General features: G+C 39.2%; 1 protein-coding gene across 2 annotated transcripts in view; it reads right to left on the bottom strand.

Moving 5' to 3' along the window:
• Window positions 1–27,535, bottom strand: part of LOC119900371 (ephrin type-B receptor 1-like) — a 97,448-nt gene that overhangs the window by 29,612 nt on the left and 40,301 nt on the right. The window contains exons 6-9 of one of the 2 annotated variants that reach the window (XM_038715245.1): window positions 15,780–15,935; window positions 12,575–12,837; window positions 7,474–7,549; window positions 5,996–6,120 (exon numbers count right to left, since the gene is read on the bottom strand). In XM_038715245.1, coding sequence (XP_038571173.1) covers window positions 5,996–6,120; window positions 7,474–7,549; window positions 12,575–12,837; window positions 15,780–15,935 — 620 coding nt within the window. Of the gene's footprint in view, window positions 1–5,995; window positions 6,121–7,473; window positions 7,550–12,574; window positions 12,838–15,779; window positions 15,936–19,879; window positions 20,093–27,535 lie in introns of those variants that run through there. The other variant, XM_038715246.1, reaches the window with a different exon arrangement.

Below are 27,535 nucleotides of genomic sequence, written 5' to 3'. Positions count from 1 at the left end.
TTTATTAGCATTAATCCTGTGTACCTATAGTACCATGATTTGCTGTATTTAATAGAGCTCTCATTTATTTTAGTGCACTGTTAATATACTGTACTGTGACCCGCCAAAGTCCTACTGTCATAATGAGGACAACCACAGAGTTTGCTGGGTGATAAAAGCTTAGAGAGAATAAGATAGAGAGTTATATTTGGAAGTAGCCACAGAAATGGGGGTACTGTGACAGGGTGGGGTTTGGATTTGGAGAGGCGTGTGTGTGTGTGTGTGTGTGTGTGTGTGTGTTATGCTTACCACAGTGAAAAGGTTAGGGGGCAGCCCATCAGGGGAGGTCTGGTAGCCAGAGATAAGTAGTGGGTAAAAAGCCTGCCTCCCTGTGCCATATCAAATTTACTACATTAAAACCTCATTATCTATAGACTGGCTATGACGGGAGGAGGGGGGGAGGGATGAAGGAGAAGATGGAAGGAAGATGGGGAAATGACAAAGTACCAAAAAAGGAGGTACAGTGCAGCTGTCTGGTAAGAAAAAAACTGCCCACTCTCTCTCCAGGCTTATCAAACTGCTCCCTGAGGACTTTTTCACTTGAAGCTATGAGCTAAAATTAGTCACTTGGCGGTGGTGGTTCGCTTGTCTATAGTGTAAAATACAGAAGAATGAAAAGAAGAAACAATGAAAGGACAAACTGTCAGCTTTCGCTTCTGGGTCCTAATTGGCTTCCATGTTAAATAATGTTAAAGCAAAGGCAGCTGCAAATAAGGCCGACTTACAGTAAAGTCCCTGCCCTGACTTTGACAAAGTAAGGGTTTTATCTGTGACTGTCAGACTGCAGCTACAGAACATCTCTCAGCAAGTGCAGTTCTTCTCACTCTGTCCTCAACTCACTCTAATTGCTCTCCGAGAGGCAAAGTCTTGACTTTTTCTTCCTGCTATTCTCTATCTTTCTCTTTTACCAAACAGCAGGAAGTAGGGGTGCTAAGGGTGCTGCCTAAAAGTTTGTCTAATATTTAAATATGTTTTTGCCGTTTTTGCTCACTATGTTCCAGTGGGTATGGTTTAGTATTCCAGTCAACCCTCACACATAACAACAACAAAGCTTATTATTTATCCAATACCTTCCAAAATGACCAATATGGCTGTTTTAAATGAGCATTTTCTGATATGCTACCTCTGTAGTTATGGTCAAAAGAAATCAATGTTGACTGTTGATAAGAGACCAGACGTAAGCCATGGTCTGTGGTGACAAAGTTAGACACTTCTTACAGCCAACCTTCCACCTGAACTTCTTCTGTAGAGGAAAGTCTCTATTTTTATAACAGGTAATATCTGAACAACAGTGAGGTCTGCACACCAGGATCTGCAAATGTTTCTTCTTGGAACCTTCGGGTAGCACATTCTGATATTGGCATGAATGCATTCACTAACTGAAGAGAAATTACACTTTATGAGCTCTGAAAGATCTCATCAAACTGTATTTCATGAAAGAAGATCAGTAATGAGGATAGTTGCGACTCAGCTTCCATTATACTAGACACTGGATATGCATGCGATGACCAATTTATTGGCATTATAAAAATGTTAGAGTAAGACCGGACAAAGCATATTTTAAAATCTGTAATGTAAAAAGATTGGACTTTATATAATCTGATAAAAAATATACTTTTGTAGGATGGCAAGATTATACTGTGCATACTAAATGCATGCACCAACTTACATTAATTATTACTTGATATTGTTGAAAATTGATTGCTATTAATCAAAAGCCTCAACATACATAAAGGCAAAATAGTAATAGTTTAATAACTTATAATGATTAATAGTGTCAGTGCTGAATTGAGTTTAGGATTTACATATTAGTACGTAGCACAGTGAATTAAGAGAAGCAATAACAACCATAATAAAAACGACACACACATACACACTCTTTTCTTTCCCTTATGCAGCACAGGAAAATTATAGCCATATACCATGTTGTGCCGGGAAATTGGAATCTGTGAGTGAGCCCTCTGGAGTCATGGACTTTATAACTGTGGCTGTTTTCATCAAAGTGAATAGATAAGAAAGAGAGTTGACATGAGTCTTGAGCATTTAAAGTTTGTAGTTCTGTTTTATCTCAGAGTTTAAGTGAGTTACGGAAGCACAGAGTCACTGACAGTATGTATTAAAAAGAAAAAATGAGCACAGAAACTTGCAGTGGTATCCAAAAAAACAATTTTCTTCAGTTTTGTAAAAACTGGAAGATGGCAGGGAATCAAATGTGGGCTGTGAATGAGGAGGCATGTTGTTCTATTTGGTGTATCTCACACAATCCCTTGTAGGTGCTTTGCTCTTTGTTGTTAATCTGCAGTGAAAGTCTATCTGTTTTTGGAGCTGTTGGCTCAGCTTCAGAAAAGATGAGGATATTTTTATGTTTAGCTTTGGGTGATAGATATGCTTTTAATTTAACTTTCAGTTTCCAATTGCATTGCTTTCCACTGACTGAATTACAAAGAAGAGAAGATATAGCCACAGTTTGTCCTTTGTTTGGAGTCTTTTCTTCCCTAGAGGAGCGGTCTTTGATTGGAAAGCAATCAGCTACGCACTGAAATTTTCAATCCTGAATCAGAGGCTCTCATTCGTGCCCTGGGTTGGACATTCATTACAGTATGCCGGCTACTTTGTTCATTGGAGAGTTTTGTGCCTTAGTCTCGTACAGATTAGGACCTTCTTTTTTCATCACGCTATATTCTCGTTTGCAAAATACTAAAAACAAGTGAAACAGCACTTTCACAAGGGTCGAGAATATTGTTTCTGCTGAGGTCTGGATCCAGGAGGGTGTTCTCATCTCCCTGTTCCAGGCAAGGTATGTTGCTGTTTCATTTAGAGTCTGTGAATTCAGGGTCATGCAGGGATGTGCAAGGAAGAAAGCGGATTCTCTGAAGGGGCAGCATCAATGTGGGCGTTGTTCTGAATTGTTGTGGTGAAGAGAGGATCTCAGCCTGAAGATGAAACTTTGACCTTACCAGTACAGCTACCTTCCTGCCATCAACTATGGTCACAAGCTTTGGGTAGTGACCAAAAGAATGAGATAAGGGGCCGAAATGAGTTTCCTTGTTGAATTTCTTTACTGGCTGGGCTCACCCTTAGAGATAGGGTAAGGCGCTCAGACATCTATAGGGAGCTCGGGTAGAACTGCTTCTCCATCGTATTGAAAGGAGGCGCGTCCAAATGGTAGGAGTTCCTGGGCTAGAACCAGAACACACTGGAGGGATTATATATATCATGATCAGGATCCTCATAAGGAGCTGGAAGATGTTACCCGGGGAGAGAGACACCTAGACTATTTTGACCCGGCCCTGGATAAGCAACTGTCCCCAAGTCCAGAAGACTACTGAGAGATGGAAGTTTTCTTCGATTCTTACCGCAGTGGTGCAGAGTGGGAAGGATAAAGCAAGAGTTCAGTTAAAGGACTTCTCAACAAGCATATTTTCTGTCTATCAGTACACTTGCTGATCATTGATAAAGAGAATACAAAGAATAATTTTGAATATCTCTTGTTCCACTTCTGGGACAGAGAAATCCTCAATATCCAAGCCTGGATGAATGGATGGTTTCCTACAGAGATGTTGATGAGTCTATCTCTCTGGGAAGACGGATTGGCCTTAATAAATAAAGGTAACTATGAACAACCAGTGGTCTGTGATGTCTTCTGGCACATATTGAGACATCAAGGTCCACAGAGAGACTTCAATAGTGAGCTGGGGAGATGAATCTAGGAAACAATCTCGCTCAACAAACACTACAGCAATATTGAGGGCTGTGGTCCACAAACACTGTAACTTTCCTCCCCACTGACTTTAGAATATGTGCAACCCTCACCATGAAGAGCATGTAGTGAAAACCGGCATCCAGACTCAGAAAACGTGTCATAATATGATTAAAAAAATTACTTAAGACGTATGATTATATTCCTTTATAACACCTCATTTCATTTTCTGGTCAAATTTAAGTTTGTCTAAAGTCACTGTCCATAATTGTCATTTAAATTTTTCATGATGTTCTGTTTTTTTTGTGATTAACTGAAGAGTGGCCTGCACAAGACGCACAAGATCTCCATGAGTTCTTTTGTGAGTTATTTGACCAATTTAATTAGATCTTCCAGAGAAAACAGTAGTTTGAGGTGCCAGAACTGTGGCACCTCAAACTACTTCATCAGTTGCTCATGGAAAAAAACATACACAGCTTTGTTAGATTCAATTAATCAATAAACATTCATTTGACAATTTAGTTGAAGTAATGTAGTTTTATAGTTTGACAAGATCCCACTGTAGCCACTTTTTATGAATGGATGCTCATTTTAGCTGCAACGACTACGATCACCAATTGATGTGTGCTGGAATAAAGAGGCTCTCCATCACTGTAAAACCCTGTCAGTATGACTACAGGCTCCATGAAATATGCATTGAAGCTCTAAGATCAATCCAGACTTATTATGAAATAATATTGTATAGAGATGAGGCATGAACCCAACTCTTCAATAGCCATTGAGCACAAGTGAGGGAGAAAATACATCAATTACAGGGATTCTAAATCTAAAAATATGTTGACATGTTTCTGCTTTCAGCTGTCCTTAATTAATCATCATGTCAGGTCTATGAGGAGCAGCATTCACCACATCCCAGTCTCTGAACTAATAATAATGATAATAATGCTATTTTATCAGTCATTAGTACTTATGCTACAGTAAGTGACAGGAAATAACTAACAACAATAGGAAAATTATAAAAGCTATACAGTATTGAGCAATAATTTTTATTTTAGAGAAACATTTTGGCGAATGGGCACAAAACACACTTCCCAAACACACCAACTCTGTCGTAATGTCACTCTTTTGTGTGTGCATCTGTCATGTCAGGTGTAACAGTGGGCTTTGCTGTATTTAGTAAATAATTCTAGTTATTTACTCAAATAGCTGAAAGGATATCTCCCAATAAACTTAGGTGAAAAATACTCCTACACACTGTCTTGCTTACATTAGGTCAATTCCACTTGGGGACATTGTGCCATTAGGTATAAAAAAAGTACAATTACACTTTATTATTAAAAATTATCACCATATTTACTCTTTTTTTAGTTTTAGTTGGATGGATATGGATGAAAAAATTAATTATGCATTCATAAAATTTTGAATAGTTGTTCTTTGTCCCCATTGACCTAGACATAATTTTACTCTATTCACAACCGCAGGGACAAATAATTCTATATTCTTCCTGAGAAAAAAAAGTATTAGTAATTATTATAAGTATTTAACATTAAAATGCTGCTGCTGTGAAACTTTACTCATGAGCTTGTTGTTTTCATTCTTCAAAAGTCACCAGAATGCAGGAAACAAAGTCTCAGAAACTCAGAATCTCCACTTTGGTTTCAAAATCCTCTGTATTTTTGAGGTCTCATTGTTGGCAAGTATGCCTTGGACTGAGCAAGGCTAGCTCAAGTATTTTTATGCTAAGCTAAGTTAACCATTTCTTGGCTGTTGCCAAGACAGACATGAGATTGGCATCACACTTCTCAACTAACTCAGCAAGAAAGTTAATGAGCTTTTTTCCCCAAAATATTGAACTGTTCCTTTAAGTAAAAATACCCTCTTTATCTAATTAACTGGATGGTATGTGTATGTTTTCTCAAGGTGTTTCATTTACCAACAGACCAAATATTTTGTGGTCCTCTGATTGATTAATTTACCCAGCATCTGTGTATAAATAATGAACTGTTGTGACTTCTTGTCCACATGAGGATGCTGTAGACAGACACATTGTAAAGGTGTGCGCAGGACTTTTTATGAGCTGAAATATTTGAGATGCGGTGAGAGTGTTGCTGCTCAGTAACAGTCCTGATAATAGATGACTTAGATGGAGTTGATATTGATCCACCATTTTATCAACTCTAATGGATTACTGGCTGTGACCATAACACCAAAAAGCACACAGACACACACAAACACTCATTTATCATCCCACTCTACCTTGTCATAGTATCGTATCTCGTAGTCGAGAATAATCCCGTTGGGCTGTTCGGGTGGTGGCCATGACAACGAGAAACTGCGGCTCGTTGAGCTCACTTGGTGCATTATGGGAACTGCTGAGGGAGCTGTTAAAAACACACACACACAAAAATACACACAATCAATTAGGCAGTTAAAAGATTCACTAGCATGCTTAAACACCATAAATATGGAAATATAGTGTGTAATTTAATGACATATTGCCAAGGATTATTTACACCCAAAGGAGAAAAATGTTTCCTCATCCAGCCTCATGAAAACAAATTACTGCTCTTGTCACTGATGGAGAAAGAAGAGTTATGTCTGCAATGCATTTTACCCATAATTTTAGGAACCAGAAGCTGTTAGCTATAATGTGTTTCATGGTTTTGCCTCTGGGATTCTTTTATGAGATGGTTTTCATCACATTTGTACTTAGAGTAAAGTGGAGAGAGGAGGTGAATCAAGACATGGAGATTGATACTACACTAGTAACAAGTATCAAAACGATGTAAGTTATATTGATAATGAGAACGTATGCATCTTAGACAGCAGAGTCATAAGGACATCATGGAACTACCATAATCCTCAGTAAATGCTGTGATACTTCATGGGCCAAATACGTCTTCTGTTTCATATTTTGACAGCGTGAGCAAGCTGAAACCTGAAAACCTCAATCTTTTTAAATATTGCCGCAATTGACATTTTACAGGGTTGTCTATATGTCGAGTGAGTTTCATATCCTAAGGTCCCTTGATATACGCTAAACCTAGTGCATAATTTAAACACCATCCCCTCTCGCAGTGCAGTCAACCGGAAAATAAATCATTTTTTGTTGAGTCCTAAAAGATTTCAGGGATAAGAGAGTTTTTCATCCGGTAGTCAGCAGTAACAAATGCGCTCAAAAAGCAGCAGGGTGACAATGGATCATGTTTCGATTAGGATTGAGCCTGGGTTGCTGTAGATGAGGTAAATGATGTGTTTTCCATCAGAGTAAAGCGGCTTTTAAATCTAAATTTGGGTAGCGGTGGAAATATCACTTGTGTCTGTCTCCATAAAGTATTGATGGAGCAGTAACTCAGCTCACTTTATAGTCTCCAAGAATTACACTGTCAGAGACTCAGAGAGGGACAGAGAGATGGGATAAAGGCAAGAAAAAATACTGGGGGAGTGGCAGAGGGAAGGAGGAAAACAGGATGAAAGCTGTGAATGTGCAGGAAAGGCAGAAAAGGGGGGAGAAAAAGGCAGACAGAGGGAGAGAGATGACAAGCTTATAACATGTTTTATGAATTAAAAGGTTGTAGCTCAATTTCCTTTATCCCCCTAGCCAGCCTAATCCACTGTGCCCCAGGGTATGCTTGCACACATATACACTGATGCTTGCACACACACACACACACACACACACACACACACACACACACACACACACGTGCACGGCTTTTGCAATCCTCACTCACCAGCCTGATTGGTTGTAATGTTGATTGACAGTTGCTGGGCGGGATAAGGGCTCTTGTTGGAGACTCCATTGACTGCCTGTAGAGTACAAAATGTAATGGTCAGCTATTCCTCCTTACAGACATTAGTTGCAGTTGCTAGGCCTGTCAAGCTTTCTGTTATCGCTGTACATAAGGATTATTTTTCAAATCGATTAATCTAACAATTATTTTTTTGATTAGACGATTAATCTAACGACTAATTTTGGATATTCTAAAGAAAAAAAATGTTGCCTATTACTCGATTAACATACCAGTTTATCCAAAATAAATATCAAAATCATGTCTAATCAATAAATCAATATTTTATTCAATCAACCTGATGAAGCACATTCGAATAATCAATAGTAGCATATCTTAAAATGAATCCAATTTCCACGTCACTGATGTGTTGTGATAATAACAGTAACAGACATTAATTAGGCTACTTTACTTCAAACTTTAAATGTTTCTGACATGGATTTATTTCAATATTGACTAATGCAGTATGATAATCACAGGCAAATGTATTTCTGCATCAGTATGGGGCAAAGAAAACAACTGAAACGATTTACAGACTGTGCAGACAGTCACAGATTGTCTGTAATGTTAGTTTCAGCTGTTTTCTCGCTCACACGTGGCCATTAAATAAACAGAAAATATGAAACAGCTGAACATTTGATGACATACGGTGTAACGTTACATTGCCATGACAGCAGCGGGGCAGAAATTACTTTTAACATGAAGGCAATAAATTTGACGCACGTAATGCGAGTCGACGTATTTACGTAATCGATTACGTCAACTATGTCGATGAATCACCCCAGCCCTAGTTCTCGCACTGCACATATAGTCTGTTTCTCAATCTGCGTTCTTTTCTGTACTTGTGTTCTTGTGGACTTGTGAAATGTCATCAGTCACAGCCAAAGTACTGTTCCAATTCAAATGTCCGCATCTAGCCAAATACAGTCAAATACTCAGATGTGCTCCACCCGTTTTACCGAGCCTGTATCGGTGGTGACTTGTGTGGTAGCCAGGTATCCTATAATGCATTTTGTCGCCAAAAAGCGGATATGTCGGAGGAGAAAACTCACAACTGTAAGTTATAATATTGCTGTTCTTCTGTCACATACAGCAGTTTTAAGTAGTTTTTATGTGGGAATATATATATATATATATATATATATATATATATATATATATAACCAAAAATGTGGTTGATTTGTCAAGACAGAGCTACGACGGAGATGTGAGGTCCGCTGCTGTTCCAATTGCTGAATGACGGACTACGTGCTCCCGTTCCCGGGAGTTTGTACTTCCGAGCTGCAAGTCCGAGCTTTTTAAGTACAGAAGTCCGAACTCTAAAAGAATGAGGCTAAAGACACATGTCCCAGGCAAAAAATAAACTGATCCAAGAGATAACAAAACAGATTGTTTTTGTACTTCATTATAGAGCTAGTTAGTTATTTAGTATGATAAGGTAAAATGTAATCAGACTGTTATTTCCTGCTTAAATAACTGCTTGACTTCTGAACTTACATATTTGGGCAAGCAAGACAGAGGTTAGATGTAGGACTTATTGTTCTTATTTTCTAACAGAATGTTTCAATTTTAATGTTTCAAGAGAAAAGACTTTTAGGATGAGGGGACTGATGTGTCTGCCAACCTTATAATATCTGGTTGGCGTAGTGTTTTAGCTCAAGGCAAAGCTGCTAACATTACCCTACACTATAGCATCCAGGGCTTAGCCCAGCCCAAAAAAGGAATAAACCGAATCTGAACACTTCTGATCAGACAGATATCTCACCACAAATCCACACAAATGTTATCTTAAGCATGTCTGAGAAAGTGCAGCTCACAGCCGCTTTAGAGGGAAGCATCCTGCAGCAGAGAGACAGTCAAACAGAGCAAAGTGTCTCGGAGCGAGGGGAACCGAGAGAGCTACAGGTGGCTGTGTTGCGGTCAGGTGTGTCATGTTATTTAATTAAAATTTTGCTGGGGACCATTCAGTGGTTGGTGACAAGCCCTGAAGCTGTGTGCAATACTCTCTTTCTCAACAAAGGCATGCTGAATAACGGGGGGGGTCACGTTACCTAAACTTCAAACATAGCCTCCGTTCTTCCTCCGGAAACACTGATTTCATTTGATTTGACCTGCCCTTGAGTTAAGGTTGCTAAGGGGGAGTCAATTATCAGCAACAATGAGATGGTTTTCATTTCAGTGTGGAAGCACTGCCAATGTCTTATTAGTACTGTACAGTCTCACCGTCTTTCTCATCTCTTCAACACAAAGACACAATTAACAGGTTCTGAGTGCGCTTTAAAGACCACCTAATTAGCTGCCACATTGTTTGTCATGAGCTCAGTTAATCATTTTGACTGTCGAAACAATGTCTTCCATCATAGCAAATCATTGAACAAAGGTGTGGTAATTAGTGGCACTAGCTTAATGACTTACTCAAAGCTCTATAGCTTTGAGTAAGTCATTCCAACACATTGTTTTTCTACATTGATTTTCTTATTTTGTTATCATTTCACATTGTAGTTTGTGTTTCCCCTTTCCTTGACTTTCTGAATATTCAAAAATATCAGTATTACCAAAAAAAGCTCTCTTCATTTCACCAGTGACTATGACACAGAGAGATACACAGATAATTTTAATATCAAAACAAATGTTGGAAAATAAGTGGCACCTAACTTTGATGCCACCATTTATTTTGTTTAAGTAGTTGTCTGTTTTTTCACTTGGTGGAAAATGTAATTTTGGAAGAAAAAAAAAGAAATCATATCTCAATGGAAATTAAGTTACATCTTTAAAGGTGGCTGGCTTCAGCTCAATATCATCAATATCATTATCATATCATTATCCGTCCATCCCAACCTTTCAAAATGGATCAACTAACGCATCAAGGCCACAATATTGAGTAGATCTAGTATTGAATCATGTACTGTTTTTTTATTCCTATAAAAATCCTGTTACTTATTAATAGGTCCATTGGACTTATTGAGCTACAGGAGGTCTCTGGCCTAATGATTAAGATTTGGCCACATTTAGATCTGAAGATCAGATGACATTTTACAATCAAAAACTGAAAGTAATGTAACAAGCTTCTTCCACCTTAACAATTACAACACAGCTGACCTTGATTTAGACACCCAGCCTTGATTGTAAAAGCGGCTGATGGCAGAAGATTAAAGGTTCACCATCGTACTGGCTTTATCGGCATCATGGTGGCCTTGTGGTTTGAGAGAACATGATGTAACTGCAAATTGTGCATAAAAGCCCCCATGTCAGCAATCATCTATGTAGCCTCAGTATCCTTGAGCATCACAGTGAATATGTAACAGTTGTTAAGTATATTTTAGGATAGTTTTTATAGATTTCAGTATAAAGTAAGTCAATCTTCATAAAAGTTACATTTCAAAGTATTTTTCCTAAACATTGTGCAAGCAGTGGTGTGAAAAATTACAACCTTTGAGCATCACACAAAGTTTTGAGATCATTTGGACTAATAGTGGTCGAGATGGCGCCAGTGTGTGTGGTATTTTGTGCAGGAGTTATAACACGAGGTAGGTGGATTGGTATACAGTATCTACAATATGACAACAGTATGAGCAGCTCTGAATTGTTAGCCAGTGGTAACCAGTAAACAGGTGGCTGAGTTATTGGGTTATTGCACAGGAATTGTTCCTGACACTGTGAGTCAGCTGGCAGGTTGGCACCGATGATGTTTTCTTCCAACGACCTAGTAAGGTTTGATTATGGTAGAAATAAAACTTGGACCCTTTCGACTCCTGGTTGGTACCTGTTGTTGGCCTGGATGAGGTGTTCCAGCCATGCGGCCCTTGCTCTCCTCAACCCTGCTGGCGCGGGGTAAATCTGCAGAACCTGCGGCCTCTGTGTCAGGTTCCTCATACAATCAGTGGTGTAGACCCACCGTTTCCTGTCAGGGTTGACTTAGTAAACGCTAAATCGCTAGCAAACAAAACTTTTGTCCTTAAGGACTTCTTCACATCCCGGGGATTGGATTTTCTCTGTAGGCCTATGACTGAGACATGGCCGAGAGTTGGTGAGTCTAGTACGTTTTCTGAACTCTTATTTCATGACTGTTGCTGTTTAAACTCCCCGTGGACGTCGGGCCGAGGAGGAGGAATAGCAACTGTTTATAAGAATGGGTGTAAATGTAAGCAGTTGTCGCTATCATCCTCGTTCACCAGCTTTGAACTGAGCTTATTTGAACTGGGTCGCTCTCACAAAGTGTTGTATGCAGTGGTCCACCAGCCTCTCAGATACAATAAGGACAATAAGGAAGTCAGATCTATGTGCCACTTAAAAAGAATAAAACTGTTGTACCGTTACTTAAGTGTCTTGACGACATAAAGGCCTGGATGGCTCTTGAACTTTTTAGTCTTAATGAAAGTAAGACAGAAGTGATGTTTTTTGGTGGAACTACTGGGACCCCCGTGTTGATCGGGGTTCCTTGAGTCAGTACATCAAATGTCTTTGATGTTCTCTCAGGTCAGCCGATCAACTGCTCCTAAGTTTGCCCACAACAAAGCGCAAGCTCAACTGTGCTTTTGCTGGAGCAGCTCCTAAACTGTGTAACGATCTACCTTTGCACATTAGACAGGCATCTTCACTGTCTTTTTTTAAGTCTCTTCTTAAAACCCACCTCTTTTCCTTGGCCTTTGAAAACTGAAGTTGACATTTCTTTTTTTGATTGATTGATTGATTTTATTGTTTTATTGTATGGTTGTTATTGTTTTTACTTGTATTGTATGCATCATGTAAGCTATGTATTAGTGTCTTTATTTTTTATTTATTTATTGTTCTGTACGACACCTTCTGTCCACTTTCAATGTCTAAAGTGTTCTATAAATACATTTTGATTGATTGATTGATTACATACACTCAAATCTCTAGGATTAAATGGTGGCTTCAAGTTTGAAGCCTAAAGGCAGTAAGTGTGATCCTCAAAAGAGCATTCCTTTAACAATGCTGAACAGCATGCACACTGAAGAAAATCTTCCCAGAATAAATAAGGCTTTAAAAAAAAAAAGCATTTCTCTCTGCTCAATGGACAAACCTGTATGTCAAAGGTGTACGACGTGTGAGCCCGCAGCTTGCTGATCTCCACCCTTGTTTCCTTTAACCCTCGCTTCCCTGGAACGAATGCCACGCTGTCGTCACACGGCTGACATGCCCGGCGCTCACTGCTGTGGCACCGGCGGCATAAGACATTATATGACAGGTCATCACGGTGTCCGAGGTCACGTGGAGAATGCCACTCCAGCATAACCGATGTCTGATTGACGACTGAGACGACGTTGCGAGGAGCTGAAGGGACACCTAGAGAAAGATGACTGGAGGTTAAGGGATTGACTCATCAAGACATGGATGCAATCAAACTTGATAATCACTTGAAACAATAATTCTTTTTTTTTTTTATTAAGCAGTACCTAACAATAGCTGACATATGGGTATTTTTTGTTATCCCAGGATTGCTGGTATTTTATTGCTAAGCAAGCCGTTATATAAGCAAAGCAATAAGCTATGTTTGGAAATGTTTCAGTTGATATAATATTATTGTAACTAGCAGGCCAAGAACTCTTATATTGTGATTAATGTAAATGGAGTGTGCCATTTCAGGTTTACTGATTTATTAGTTTGTACACAAGCTGGAGTATCATTGTCCTGTGACCCATCCATCTTTTCTATAAGCAAATCTGACCCATTAGTGAGATAATGTAAATATTCAACAATTAGGGCATTAGGACTAAAAGAGGAAAAAAATACCAGTACTAACTTCGAGAAATAGGACTTATTTTAACTTCAGTATTTCAGTTTGCCGCAACTTTGTACCTCTCTACATTTCACAAGGAAATATTTATTTCGAGGCTGCCTACATGCAAAGTTGCCAAGTGCAGTTTCCGACCAGAACTGCTGGTACAGATGTGGGATTTCAGCCAAACCTGTCTCTAACAGTCAGAAGGTGACCTAACATCTCCGCCAGCCAGAGAATCAGTCTTTTCGTCTGTCAGTCAGTCAGTTTCTCGCTTTCTTTTCTGTCAGCTCATCTCTTTGATCTGAGGTGTTGAAGGGAGTCTTAAAAGCACACAGAGTTTTCACAAGGTTAAACCTAGCGGGTTCACTTCTCCTTCACTGTTCACACACATCACAATACCCCGACACACATCAACACCCTCACGACATGGTGGAACAAGAGCAGTTGAAATGAAATAGATATTCAACCTTGGCATATGTTAAATTATAGTCATAAGAAACGTCTTGAGATGGCCCTGTGGAATATGTGTATGTGTGTATTTGTCAAACAACTCAGAGACACCCACCCTGCAGAATCAAAGTGCAATACAGTACAGTACAGTCAGTAGGGGGTTGAAAATCTAAGTAGCAAAACATTCCTACTGAGAGAGAGGGCCCGTCAGAAACTGCATTCATTATACACACATAGATGCAGTGTATTGACACAGATATTGACTCAGTCTTACTTTTGATCTGAGTAGCACAAATACAAATTATTTTACACTGTCAAACACAGCAAATACACATTCAAATGCAAAAAAAGTAAGAAAAGAGGCACTTCAAAGACTTATCTGTGCTGCTGTCTGCAACCATATTTCTTCACTGTTTCGTAAATGGCTTTTGCCGTATCAATCTGACCTATACACAAAAATACACTAAAAAAACCTACACACATCCAGTACACACAGACCTCCTCCGTACCTATGCAGCACATAAGGCATACTGAGGGAATGATTTTCTATCAGGCAACTATCCACACACTGCACACTCTTCCATTTCACTGATCTGATTTTATATGTGATTGAGTTTATACCAAATAAAAAACTGAAGCTCCTTCCTGTATTGAGGTTCTAGCCCACAGTGTTCAGAGTTCTCACTCTCCTTTTTCTGCTGTTGCTGTTGTGTTTGAAAAACTTGTAACTCCATTTGTTTGTGCCCTTGAATTGAAAGCACCAAGGTAATTCACGAGGCTGTGTAGGCTGAGTAGGTTGACACTTGACACCTTTTCTCTGGGAAAGTAGATTTTTCTTCTGTCAGCATCAATTTGAGAGTGTGCTGCAGCTGTTTGAGGTGAGGCTTTTCATGTGGTTTCTTTCTTGTCAGAATAGGTTAACCCCATAAATTGTTCCATAATCACTTTCCCATATAATGTAATGAATGATGAGTGACACAGTTTGACTGCAGTACAAGTAAAACAATATTGCAAATATTGCAGCATGTAGCCCCAACGAGGCAGACAGTTTCTAGTGTAAGATGACACGAAAAGAGTTTTGATCCTTCTGAACTGGATTACATCTATTGGATTGCAAATCACTCTTTTGCCTCTATGGACGTTTTAATAAATTATTATTGTTATTTTACATTATTTTTCCAACTGAACAGAACTTTAGGTGTGAAAGCCAACCAAACTGTGTGCAATTGGATGAATTAGTCCAGTAGTATAGTATGATTTAGTCAAAACAAACTCACAGGCAGAGGTGAAAACCAGTTCGAAAGAGGAAAAAAAAAAGGGCTAAAAGTAGATATAGCAAATATTTACTTGATAAAATAAAACAGAGAAAATTCAACAGTTTTTGAGTTACCTTTTATGTTTTTTGGTATAATGTTGCAATTTAATTCATGAATGTAAAACAGTAAAATAAAGAGCCGCCCATGAATGAAAATGGGCTTTTTTAGCCCCCAAAAAACAGTTCTATCCAGGTCACCAGGATGTGCACAAACACAAACACACGCCTCGACACGTACACCCAGTTTCGCAGTTTGAGACTAGCTGTAGAGACAGTCCAAATGATTCATGTCTCAACCTACTTACACCATCTCTCTGTGGAACTGAGAGGCAGCGTTTTTCAAACTCTGTGCCTCGTCTTGCATAGCAATATAGCCTTTTCAACACACTAAACACATATTCACTTCAATGGAAAGCCTGAGGAATGTGGCAGTGTTATTACTTACTGCTCCCCAAATCCCCAAACAAGGACGGGGACATAGCAGCACACTTGCTCTGAATGATGTGCATGAAATCAGGGATGGAATGATAAATCAATGCAGATATTGGCCTTTAATTCAATGATGGTATATTGGACTGTCAGTGACGTCAATCACTAAAATTCTGTATTGCCAGCCATTGAGTCCAAAAATCTGCCTCCTGCATAATCACATTAAGCAACACTACTGAGAAAGGTTTATTGAGTACGTATTTTTGTTCTTTTGCATATGTGTTTGTTTGAGCTTGAGAGAGACTGACTCACTGGTGCACACGTCCTCCGGTTTGTCCATGTCTCCACGGTAATAGCCATTGCGACAACCGCAGAGGGTGGCAGCCTCGATGGTAGAGCGACTGTTGAGCGGACATTGCTGACATAATCCTGCCCCCTGGGACGACTTAAAGGTGCCCTGAGGGCAAGCTAAAGAGAAAGAGAGAGAGGGAAATCACATATAAAAACAATACACAACTCTGCCTCTTGAACATGAATGGAACACAACAAATAAGATGGATGTGTAAAAAAAGTATTTTTGTCTTGATTGCAAGACATTAAGTAAACTTTGTTTTAGAAAGACACTGTACCAGTAGAGTTATTTCTGTTAGAATGAAATTGACAAAGCACAGAGGGGATGGCAAAGGGCTGAACGATTTGGGGAAAAAATCTAATTGCGATTTTTCTGCCAAAAATTACGATTTGCTTTTTTTTTTTTATTGAAGTTTTGCTAAAGTTCAATATTCACTACCAGTGTACTTTTGACTGAAGCCGCGTCAAGCAGCACAAGCAGCTTAACCAGACAGGAAGTCAGACACAGAACGGCATGGAGAATCTGGTCGATTTTCAATATAAAACCCCTTTTGCAGACTCACGATCGTACATCAACAATAAACACAGTTAAAACAGACCAAAAAAAGACACAATATAACTACGTAGCCTACTTAACCATAGTTGAAGCACAAAAATCAAGGACAACTGAACAAATAAGCTAAATCTGAACAAGTCGGCAAAATCAGACAGGCAAACACTCTTATTCTGAAATGCACCATGTGGAAATTAACATTAGCCTGCAGAGAGCGGAACAGAACGGCCTCACAGAGAAATGTTCTCTGTAGTTGAAACACACAAAATGACAAATTAACAACATGTTAACAACATGTAGGCACAACCGCTGCCTGCGTCTGTCCGGCTGGCGCCATTGTCCCACACGTTTCCTCTAGTGTTGCTTGTTGTTGTAAAATGCACACACCCTGTTCCCGCTGATTGGTGAGTAGGACCATAACAGGAGGTGCATGGCGCTTGTGATTGTCGAGCAGATCTGTCACACAAGGATGACAACAGAATGAATTTGTAACTGCACGACTGTTTAAAGCGGGTCAGATGCGCTCTATAATTAACCCACATTTAAATCGCCTCTTCACGATTAACTAATCGCGTTCTTTCAAATCGCAATTTCGATTTGAAAACGATTAATCGTTCAGCCCTAGTATGGCAGCACATTATCTTGTTCAGACAAGATAAACAAAAACATTTTGTGTTGTCCACAAACTTAGTGGCACGCTGATTTGGTCATATATCTGTATATATATCTGTCATTATGGTTTATTTGGTTCCTTTATCTGGGTCAGAGGTCTTCTTGCCCGTAACTGAATCATACTTTCTGACATGACACGCATGAGTTCTTAAAGAAGATGTCCCCCTTTATTCAGCTTGTATTCATCCAGGGACGGCTTGTGCTGAGCATACAACTCACGCTTGTTATTCAGCTCGTATATACTTGTATGGAGTTTCATTTGAATTTAAGTCCACTTAGGATAAGACAAGCCTTGTAATGGTGGTCGGAGTTGACACTTCTGTAGCACTTACAGAAGTTTTGAGTCACTACATGTTGTGTAACTAAGGTGACGCCTGTCTCATCTACAGTGTTTAGTAGGCTGTATGAAAGCCATCCCTTTCAGTTAATTAAATGCCAATGCCACAGCAGGTCTTTTATGGGTCCCTCTACGGCCTTAAACTTGATAAATTATACCACCTATTTTTAAAGCAATTACACATACCAGATCCTTTGTAGTTACCTCTACTGGATAATGTGTATTTAATACCCATCTGTTGCAAAATAACCAAATCAAACTAGTCAGTTATAACTCTGAGCTGTGCAAAGCTTCCCAGTTCATCCAGAGGGAAACTTCAGGAAACGTTCACACAGTTCCATAAATAAGAGTACAAAAAAGTACAACAGTAAAAAAGTAATTTAAAGTTCTCATGTGTCGCCATTACCGTACTATCCATTCACACCAACCCACTGTCTGTATTCTTATCCAAAACAATATGCCACAGATGTATGCATCATCCCCCTTTTTTCCAGCTGGTTTTGCAAAAGTAGTGTTGCATTTTTCATTTTTGACATGCATTTTTAATAGCAACAAAGTTAAAATATACACTACATATTACACTGGCTCTTAGAACAAAATAAGCACAGCACTTTAGAAATTGTGCTGCTGATTAATGACACTCATGTCTCTGTTACCTTAAACATATGTTGTTAAACACAGAGACCTGCCTGTGTGTTTGCGAGGAATATATGTTTTCTATTTACTTAACCTTTATTTTAGTAGGAGGGTCTCTTGAGATGAGAATCTCTCTTTTTAAAGCAAGTCCTAACCAAAATGGTAGCACAGTTTGAAAATAATAAACAGCACAGCACCAGGTGAAATCAAAACACTTTCAGAGCAGCTGCAATTATTTTCTAACTTCTGAAGTAAAATCTGAAGTAAAACCCAAGGACAGCTCAGCAGCTGTTCATCTGACTATGTTCAAGTTCAATGTTTCAGGCTAGAGTACTTGGCAATTATTTGTCAGTTGTATAAATATACTATGCCTTGGTCAAGGCATTTTGATAGCAGCTCAGATTAGCCAGTAAACACTTCCATGCTGGTCAGCAATTGAACCCTTCAACGCTCTGATTTTGTGCAGAAACACTGCCACCACAACAGCACCACTACGACTGACTGTATGACTGACTGCGAGCACTGAGAGTATGTGACAAACAAACTAAATAAAGGTATTCCATCTAGTTTGAAGACAAAGTAGAGAAGGTTAGATTCACTAAACAAATCAAATGTAACATCATGACATGGTCAAACATTTGAAGTAAAACATATCTATGATAGACATCTACATACTGGATACTGTTTATATAACATATAAGTCAGAGTACTTTGTGTCCCAGAAGGAAACCTGGTTTAAATTCACACATGGGATTTCATAAGTGCCTTTTTGGTGAGGGCAAACACTTCTGAATTATGATTATAAGTAAAATAAAATAGCTGAACAGGCAAACAGAGAGGTGTGAAATGAGAAATTAGACTGAAACAATAGCTCTGCCAAAATGCAGGGGAAAAAACAGTTAGTTCTTTTAATGTTACTTTTTTCCCAGTTTTGATTTATTTTTAGCACTTTGTTTTCCTTCCTCCGTTGTATGAATGTTCACTTTATCTCTAAGATGGTTTAGATGCTGTTAAGACCAAAATGCAAATGTTACACAGATTTATGGTGGAAGACAGATGGGTGCCACGCAAGCACACTTTTAGGGAGTCCATACGAACTGGAGTTTAAATGGTGACATGAACTGAGTGAAAGAAGCAAATGAGACAAAGTGCCAGCAAGTTAAGAGTGTCAGAGTGTCAATTAATCAAATGTTAAAGGGTTAGGCAGATTTTGTACACAAACACACAAGAGAATAGGGAAAGAAATTGAGAAGGACTGAATAAGGGAAAGTGACACATAATGAAAGTGCTGTTTTTATTCTTCCCTCTCAATGTCACTGTTTCTGCAGTACTCTTCTATTGTGTTCACTCTCCTGAAATGTTACGTTATTTCTTGGGTTTGCCGATGCTTTTGCTCTAATGTGATTTACAATGGAGGATACTGTTCTTTGCTCCCATGTTTTACTGTATATTACATTGTACATGAAGCAGAGAGCTTGAAGAAACAATTCAGAAATCATATTTGAAGTATACTTCATATCATATTTCAGGAATTAATCAAGCTTTGATTGAATGTGAACAATGGCATACATCGCTGGACCCAAATGATATCACTGAGCAGCTGTTTCACCCCTTTGAAATGATGGGACTGTCACCGTGGGGAAGGACCCAAATGCAGACAGTCGACACAGCAGGATGAGATCAGTGGTTTAATGACCAAAATAGCTTACAGGCAAGTTGAGGAAGGCAGATAGGTAACAGGTAAGAAAGTTCTGGGCTGGTATATGTAGTGAGTGATAATTAGGGAAGTGAAAACAGGTGAGTATGTGAATGAGCAGAAGGTCAGGTGACTGCAGCGTTGATGTGGGAAATCTGGTGAAAAGTTCTTCTGATGGGCAGGTAGGGCAATAAATAGTTTTAAGGAAGGGGCTGATGGGGAAAGGAAGGAACGTCCGAAGGCATCTGGTAGATGGATGGAAAATGGCAATGAAGGGGCCTAGGGAAGAGGGAATGTAGCCAGAGAGGAAAACTTTTGAAAAATCTTTCCTGGAAGGCATTCATAGTGTTGCACTTGGTTGTACACATGAAAAGTAAGTCCTGCAAAGAAGGAAAGAGAAGTTGAGAGAGCATGAGAGAGAAGAATAATTCTTGCCAACTTTCTCACCTCTGCACACCTGGCTAATCATTTTGGAAAGGTGTTTCAGAAAGCTACAGAAATTGCTGGACACAAATTAGCATAGCATAACTCTGTTTGATCCAAACTCCATTCAGAAAACAAGCATTTTAAAAGATGTTTTCGTGTTGTCTTGTGGACAGAGCTGAGAAAGTATAAATTCAGACGTTTTACAAATTGACATCATGATGCAGTAATTTTAGCATCCTTTTATTTGATTTATTACAAAGAAATCCTGGCAAAACCTGTTTATTTTGGGTTCATCCCGCTGTGGTAAACCAGATTTAACCAGCAGTCAATCTTGTGCAAGTAATGCAAGGCAAAAATGTGCTTCACTTTCTGTGAACACACCTCCTACAACTGGTGAATAATTTGTCAGTGTTGTGTTTTTGGCTTCTTTCTGCTGGTGGCCAAAGAAATCAGTTATTGCTGGTTTAAGAGTATAAAGGTGTTGGGGTACTCTATAGCTTAGGAGTTAAGACAGCAACCATGAACCCATACGTCCTTGGTTTGACTCCAGACAGGGCCTTTGTTGCAGTTATATTGCACAATTTTGTGTCATTTCTCTACTCTTCTGTATTTTTTTTTTTCAAAAATACTAAAGAAAAGAGTAAATGGCTTTGAAAGGTTGTGAGACCGCGTAAAAGGCTCTGTTGGTCTTTACATCCATTATAGCCATTATGTTTTCTCACATTATATTCTCACTCCACATATTCAAATTATCTTCAGCTACAGTTTTGCCAATGTTTCCCTCAATCTCCCTTTGTCAGACATACTGTCTCTCCTTTTCTCGTGTGTATGTCACACTTCATTTCTGTTTCTTTATATTCTGCTGTACTTTTTTTTTTTTGAAGTAGTCTCTTCAGGAGTGTCAATGGCTTGTACCTCTTTGTGTGTGTGTGTGTGGCTTGAATAGGCAGATAGACATCTGGCTTGTCAAGGTCATTTATTCAACAACCTTGCTCATACACATGGGGTGTGTCACCATGGCAACAAGTCTTGCTCCCTTTCTCTATTATTTATCTCTAGATACCTCTCTGTATATTTATCTCTCTACTAAAACTACATATGCATGTGCGTTGTGTTTGTGTGTAATATTTGTAAAGGAGGAATAGACCAAAATGTTGTCTTGACAGTGGGATTTTAATAAACAATCTGATTATGCGTTGACAGCTGCCTCCATAATGATACAATAATTAAAGTGGTCATTATGCTCATTTTCAGGTACATAATTTTATTTAGGGGTTGTGCCAAAATAGGTTTAGATGGTTTAATTTAAAAAAAAATGTGCACATTGCACATAAGATAATTTTTTAATTGTCACTTTGATCAACCTTACGTGCACACAAATAGATTAACATTTGGTTTTTATTGGTGTCACTGAGTTTAAATAGTGTACCATTGTTTAACCTCTTAAATGCCCCTAGGATGCCTATGTCCTTGTCTTTCAGAGGCTGTAGCGGGATTCTTGCTTTTAACGCTAGTGTGAAGATACTCGTATCATCACAAACTAGATAACCTAAGGCATTCATTAGTACCAACCATGTCATGCAAGCTTCTGCAAAGGGGGCCAAATTTAAGCAAATATTTAGAAAGGGAAAACTGGCTTGGCCATTTTCAAAGGGGTCCCCTGAACTCTTGTTTGTTAGTGCTCCTGGTTGTTGTAATGACACTGTTTATGGTCGTTACAGTCACCTGAGACCAAGCCTGAACGACCGTTGTTGGCATTGTCACATGAGGTCTGTGACACACCTCCCATACCTACGATGCTGTCTTTTTATCCCTTCTCAGGAGATTGAACAAACATTCAGACTTGACCTCAGGTGACTCTAACGACCATAATGACGTCACAGTAATAATACTGAATGAATGTCGTTACAACAACCAGGAGCACTAACAAACCAAGTGGTATCCATCACCTTGATAACAACTAGAGCCGAGTTATCGTTTTGCAGATATTATTGGCAGATATAAGCTACTTGCAGATATATCTGAATTGGGGTTTATAACAGCCGATATGATTATTAAAAAAGAGAAACACAGAGTCGTATGTTTCCCTCAGGTCATGAGTGTTGCATAGTTTGCCCACCACAGGGCGCACTGCAGCTCCTCTGTTAACAACACTGCATCACCACAGAACAAAACATCAGCTGACCGCAGTCTACTGGAGCTCAGAGCCGGCTCTGCTGGAGCTATGGTGAGTAGCTACTGTTAGCTCTCACACACAGTGTTCCCAGTGAGTTTGTGTTTTGTCAGGTCAGTTACATGATTTAAGTATTAATAAAAATATCCCTCATCACTTTTCCTCTTCGAGACCAGACTTGATAACCCTCCCGTTTTTTAACTGCCCTCTCCATCTCTCTAGGCTCACAGTGCGACAGACATGATTGTAGATTTATTTGGCAGTTCTAGCGACCGGCCTCTCATTTGTCTCTAATTTATTACTTCTAAATATGTTCTAACATCGCCATTTGCTAAATTAGCCACAAAGCTAATGCTGTGTTTATCAGTGGAGGAGGCTAACATTAATGAGCGATTAAATGCTAGTGTCTCTAGTTACAGTCAGTGTGTCAGAAATTATTAAACCAGAGGGGACTTAACCAGATAAATATATATACACACACACACACAAACACACACACACACACACACACACACACACACACACACACACACACACACATATACAGGTGCTGGTCATATAATTAGAATATCATCAAAAAGTTCATTTATTTCAGTAATTCCATTCAAAAAGTGAAACTTGTATAATGTATACATTCATTCCACACAGACTGATATATTTCAGTTCATTCCTTTTAATTTTGATAATTATAACTGACAACTATCTAAGCCTCTGTCGCCTAGTGCTTGCTCTTGGTGGGAACTGTTGGGCTTCTGTAAATAGCATCATAGAGTACGGTCTAGACCTGCTCTTTTATGAAAAGCGCTGTGAGATAACTGTTGTTGTGATTTGGCGCTATATAAATAAAATTGAATTGAAAATTGAATTGAACTAATGAAAACCCACAAATCAGTATCTCAGAAAATTTGAATATTGTGAAAAAGTTCAATATTGAAGACACCTGGTGCCACACTCTAATCAGCTAATTAACTCAAAACACCTGCAAAGGCCTTTAAATGGTCGCTCAGTCTAGTTCTGTAGGCTACACAATCATGGGGAAGACTGCTGACTTGACAGCTGTCCATAAGATGACCATTGACACCTTGCACAAGGAGGGCAAGACACAAAAGGTCATTGCTAAAGAGGCTGGCTGTTCACAGAGCTCTGTGTCCAAGCACATTAATGGAGAGGCGAAGGGAAGGAAAAGATGTGGTAGAAAAAAGTGTACAAGCAATAGGGATAATCGCACCCTGGAGAGGATTGTGGAACAAAACCCATTCAAAAATGTGGGGAAGATTCACAAAGAGTGGACTGCAGCTGGAGTCTGTGCTTCAAGAACCACCACGCACAGACGTATGCAAGACATGGGTTTCAGCTGTCGCATTTCCTTGTCAAGCCACTCTTGAACCAGACACAGCATCTGAAGCGTCTCGTCTGAGCTAAAGACAAAAAGGACTGGACTGCTGCTTAATGGTCCAAAGTTATGTTCTCTGATGAAAGTAAATTTTGCATTTCCTTTGGGATTTTCATTAGTTGTCAGTTTTAATCATCACAATTAAACGAAATAAAAATTTGAAATATATCAGTCTGTGTGTAATGAATGAATATAACCTCCAAGTTTCACTTTTTGAATGGAATTACCGAAATAAATGAACTTTTTGATGATATTCTAATTATATGACCAGCACCTGTATGTACACACACACACACACACACACACACACACACACACACACACACATAATTATTTGCCTATGTAGGAGAGCCCTGTTTATCATTATTATGATAGCAATGACATAATATTTTTAGTAGCAGTACTATATTGGTATTTTTTATAGTTTCTGTTTTGCTGGCCCCCACAATACATACACTAATGTTCACTAGTAGTAGTACTCTATAATTATTATAAATCAGATATTTTAAAAATGTTTTCTGTAGTTTTATACATTTGACTCTTATTTATCAAAACTTTAAAGAGGTGGTATTATGCTCATTTTCAGGTTCAAAATGTTAATTAGGGGTTGTACCAGAACAGGTTTAATTTACAAAAACACCATATTTTTCTCATACTGCACATTGCTGCAGCTCCTCTTTTCACCCTATGTGTTGTACGCTCCGCTCTTGAGCTACAGAGTGATGCATCTTACTTGTACAAAATCTTTTGTTGGGAGTTGCATATGCGCAGTTCCCAGGTAAGGACTACTAGCCAATCAGAAGCAGAGAAGGGCGGGTTGCGAGGTTGATCCAAATCAAAGCCGCTTCAGACTGAGACCGTAACAGATGGTATAAGTGTTCCACATCTTACCATTAGGACTAAACATTGAACTGTTGCCGGTGTTCTGACGATCTATGCTGCCTTGCCGAAAAATGCTAGCATAGCGCAAATCGATAGACTCGACTCTACTCGGCCCTGCTCCGTTTTCCATTGCAGAGAAGTACGTACCCAGCAAGCAATAGCCGTCATTTCACCGTCTAGGTTTACTATAGACCTGATTTAGTCCGGCTATGAGTAACCCACTTCTAGCCGCAATAACTTTACATGTGGTTACATGACGTTTTTGCCAAAATAACTTGCAATGTGTATGATATTCCATCATTTAAGTAAGGTCTACAGTGATTACAAAGTTTTTTGTTTCATTTCTTACACATGATTTACGTGCAGCCTGTGCGTAGACACGATTTAGCTCGTAGACAGACCGGCTATTTGTAGACAAAAAAGTCACAAATGATTCAAAGTGGGTTATTGCCCTGGCAGCACGTGAGATTATTTTTGCAATGTCAATCATATCTACAAAATATTAAGTGTCATTAAATTGACATGGTCTATCTGTAGCCACGATTTAGCTCTTATTTGGACAGGCTACGTGTAGTCTGCTTTTAGCCCACCCGGGGAAATAGAGGCAATTAGTGGTCTAATATCAATGGCTTGGCTGTAGCCCTGTTTCAGACCAAATAGGTTACATGTAGTTTTCACCCATGCAGCTGTTGAGGTGCGTGATATCATTTCATCAAATGCAAGTAAACGTTTGAAACATTTAAATTATCTTTATTTTCGCCGTAATGTTCCCTGCATTAACTTTCATTTTAATTTAAAACAAAATGCAATTACTATTTTCAACCTCTAGATGGCAGCTGTAGCCCTACTGACACTTGACTACTGGCAATGCGAGACTTGAAAGTTAGACATCAGGGACGGCCAGATCTCGCGATAAAGACATCCGCCATTTTTAAACGAGGCCATACGTTACGATTAAGGGGGTAAGCCAGGGATCGGACAGTGAAGCCGACCAAAGCCTGCATGGAGGGATCCATGTAGGCCCAAAAATGCTGTTTATGTTATGCGTTTCTTAAAATAAGAGGGAAAAGAATTCAGATTTTAAAATCCTCAAATATCGAAATCGGTCGGGCTCCAATAACTAGCTAGCATAGCTGGCACTCCCTGCCAGTCAGTTAGAACTGAAGAAGCCTTTTGGATGAGAGACGAAACATCTACAGGATATCTTCAACCAAATCTTTAACCTTCCTTGGATAACTATGACCAGAGAATCTTCACAGACATTTTACCTCACTGTGTAAAATGACCTATTGTGACCTCTACGATAATCACAGCGTCATGAAAACTCATGGCACTTTACAACCACAAATTGGCATTCAGATGATGTTTGGCTTTACTATGTATACTGACAATTAGGGGGTTTCTCAGCAATTTCCAGAGCAGAATTGCTCGCCATTCAGTCGGAATATAAGAAACAAGAAATCTCTCAATGTCATTGACATCTTTGATATAAATACATGTTTGAATACATCTAAGAAAGGATGGTAGGACAAAAATAGAAAGGGCAAAAGATAGATATATAGAGAGGTATAATAGTTATAGAAAAAGAAAAAGTTAAAAGGAGGGGGAGAAAAAATAATTCCTCTATTTCTCTCTGCACATTCAGCCAGCTGTGTGAAGTCACGCAGTGACCATGTGGATGACAATTGCCTAAAGTTGGCATATAGGCTCACTGATCAATTATTAAAACTGTGTGTGTGTGTGTGTGTGTGTGTGGGGTAAAAGCCTGCAGGTTTTTGAAAACTCGTTGCTGGCGTCCACAGCAGGAGCAGTTTGTGTGTATTCAGTGGTAGTGCTTACATTTGTAGTGTGGTGCATTTGAAGGGTCTACACACACACGGTACTTTGATGTTGATCCAGTTTTGCCGGATGGTTTGCACAATATGCTGGTTTGGTGCAAAATAAACACTGTATCTGAGGCCTGACACACACGCACACACACACACAAAGACAACCATCTGTTCTAATAGTGAGTCCAGTTTCCTGCCAAGTTGTTATCAGCTGATTGGCAGAAGAGCACTCCGAAAAGATGCCAGCTCGGTGGAGACAGACGGGACATACTCTGTCCCACGACTTCTTAAATCACTGTTTAAGCACATAAGCATCGAATAAAACACATGAGGCAGGTGTACGTAGACAGTACCATTACAGAAACTGTCGAGCCATATCAACCCAGTCTGTCTTTGGTCAGCACAAGAAAATTAGAAACATAATACTGTATATAACATAATGAACATATAATGTCCATAAGTTATTGTTTGACAACATACTAATAAACCAATCCCAACACTGTAACAAAGCTGTTTCTAGACAGTCATATGGCCGTCTTTTAGGAACAGAAAGGAATGGACAGGAATGGGTCAGTTGACTTAGCTAGAAACACCACATGCTAATGTTTTGGTGTCCGAAGTTTGACAGTTGTATAGAAGAAACTCGCTTCCTTTGAGGAAACACTTTTATGTTGGCACAGAGAGCAACAGCTCTTTATATCTAAAGAGCTGGCGTGGATAAATGAAGTAACAAGAAGTTGGTGGTATGGGAATACTTTGGCTACTTTAAGACCCATTTGGCCAAGCAGTGGATGAGACAAAACGGACTACAGTCTTAGTGTTGTCAAAAATATTGATTTTTTGATACATAGATTCTGAATATTTCAAACAGTTTTAGTGTTGATTTTCCATAGTATCGATCCTGAAAATGCGCTTCTCTTCTCCCTGACAGCGAGCTGATACACACCGCTGCAATGACCACACAGCGCCGCCTCCTGTCACTCACAGCGCTTTCTTCTTGTCTCATTTGCTCTGTTTTTGCCAGAGTTTCGACAAGTTCCAGCCGACTGTGCTGTGATTGGCTAGTACTTCTCACTTGTGATGAAATGCTGGCAAAGGATACAAGCAAGCTCATATGAAC

The sequence above is a fragment of the Micropterus salmoides genome, unplaced genomic scaffold (genome assembly GCF_014851395.1).
Source record: "Micropterus salmoides isolate LMB-PRFRI ecotype aquatic unplaced genomic scaffold, ASM1485139v1 Ms_hic_scaffold_13, whole genome shotgun sequence".
Taxonomy (NCBI): Eukaryota; Metazoa; Chordata; class Actinopteri; order Centrarchiformes; family Centrarchidae; genus Micropterus; species Micropterus salmoides.
This window is presented reverse-complemented; position numbering and strand designations above follow the sequence as displayed.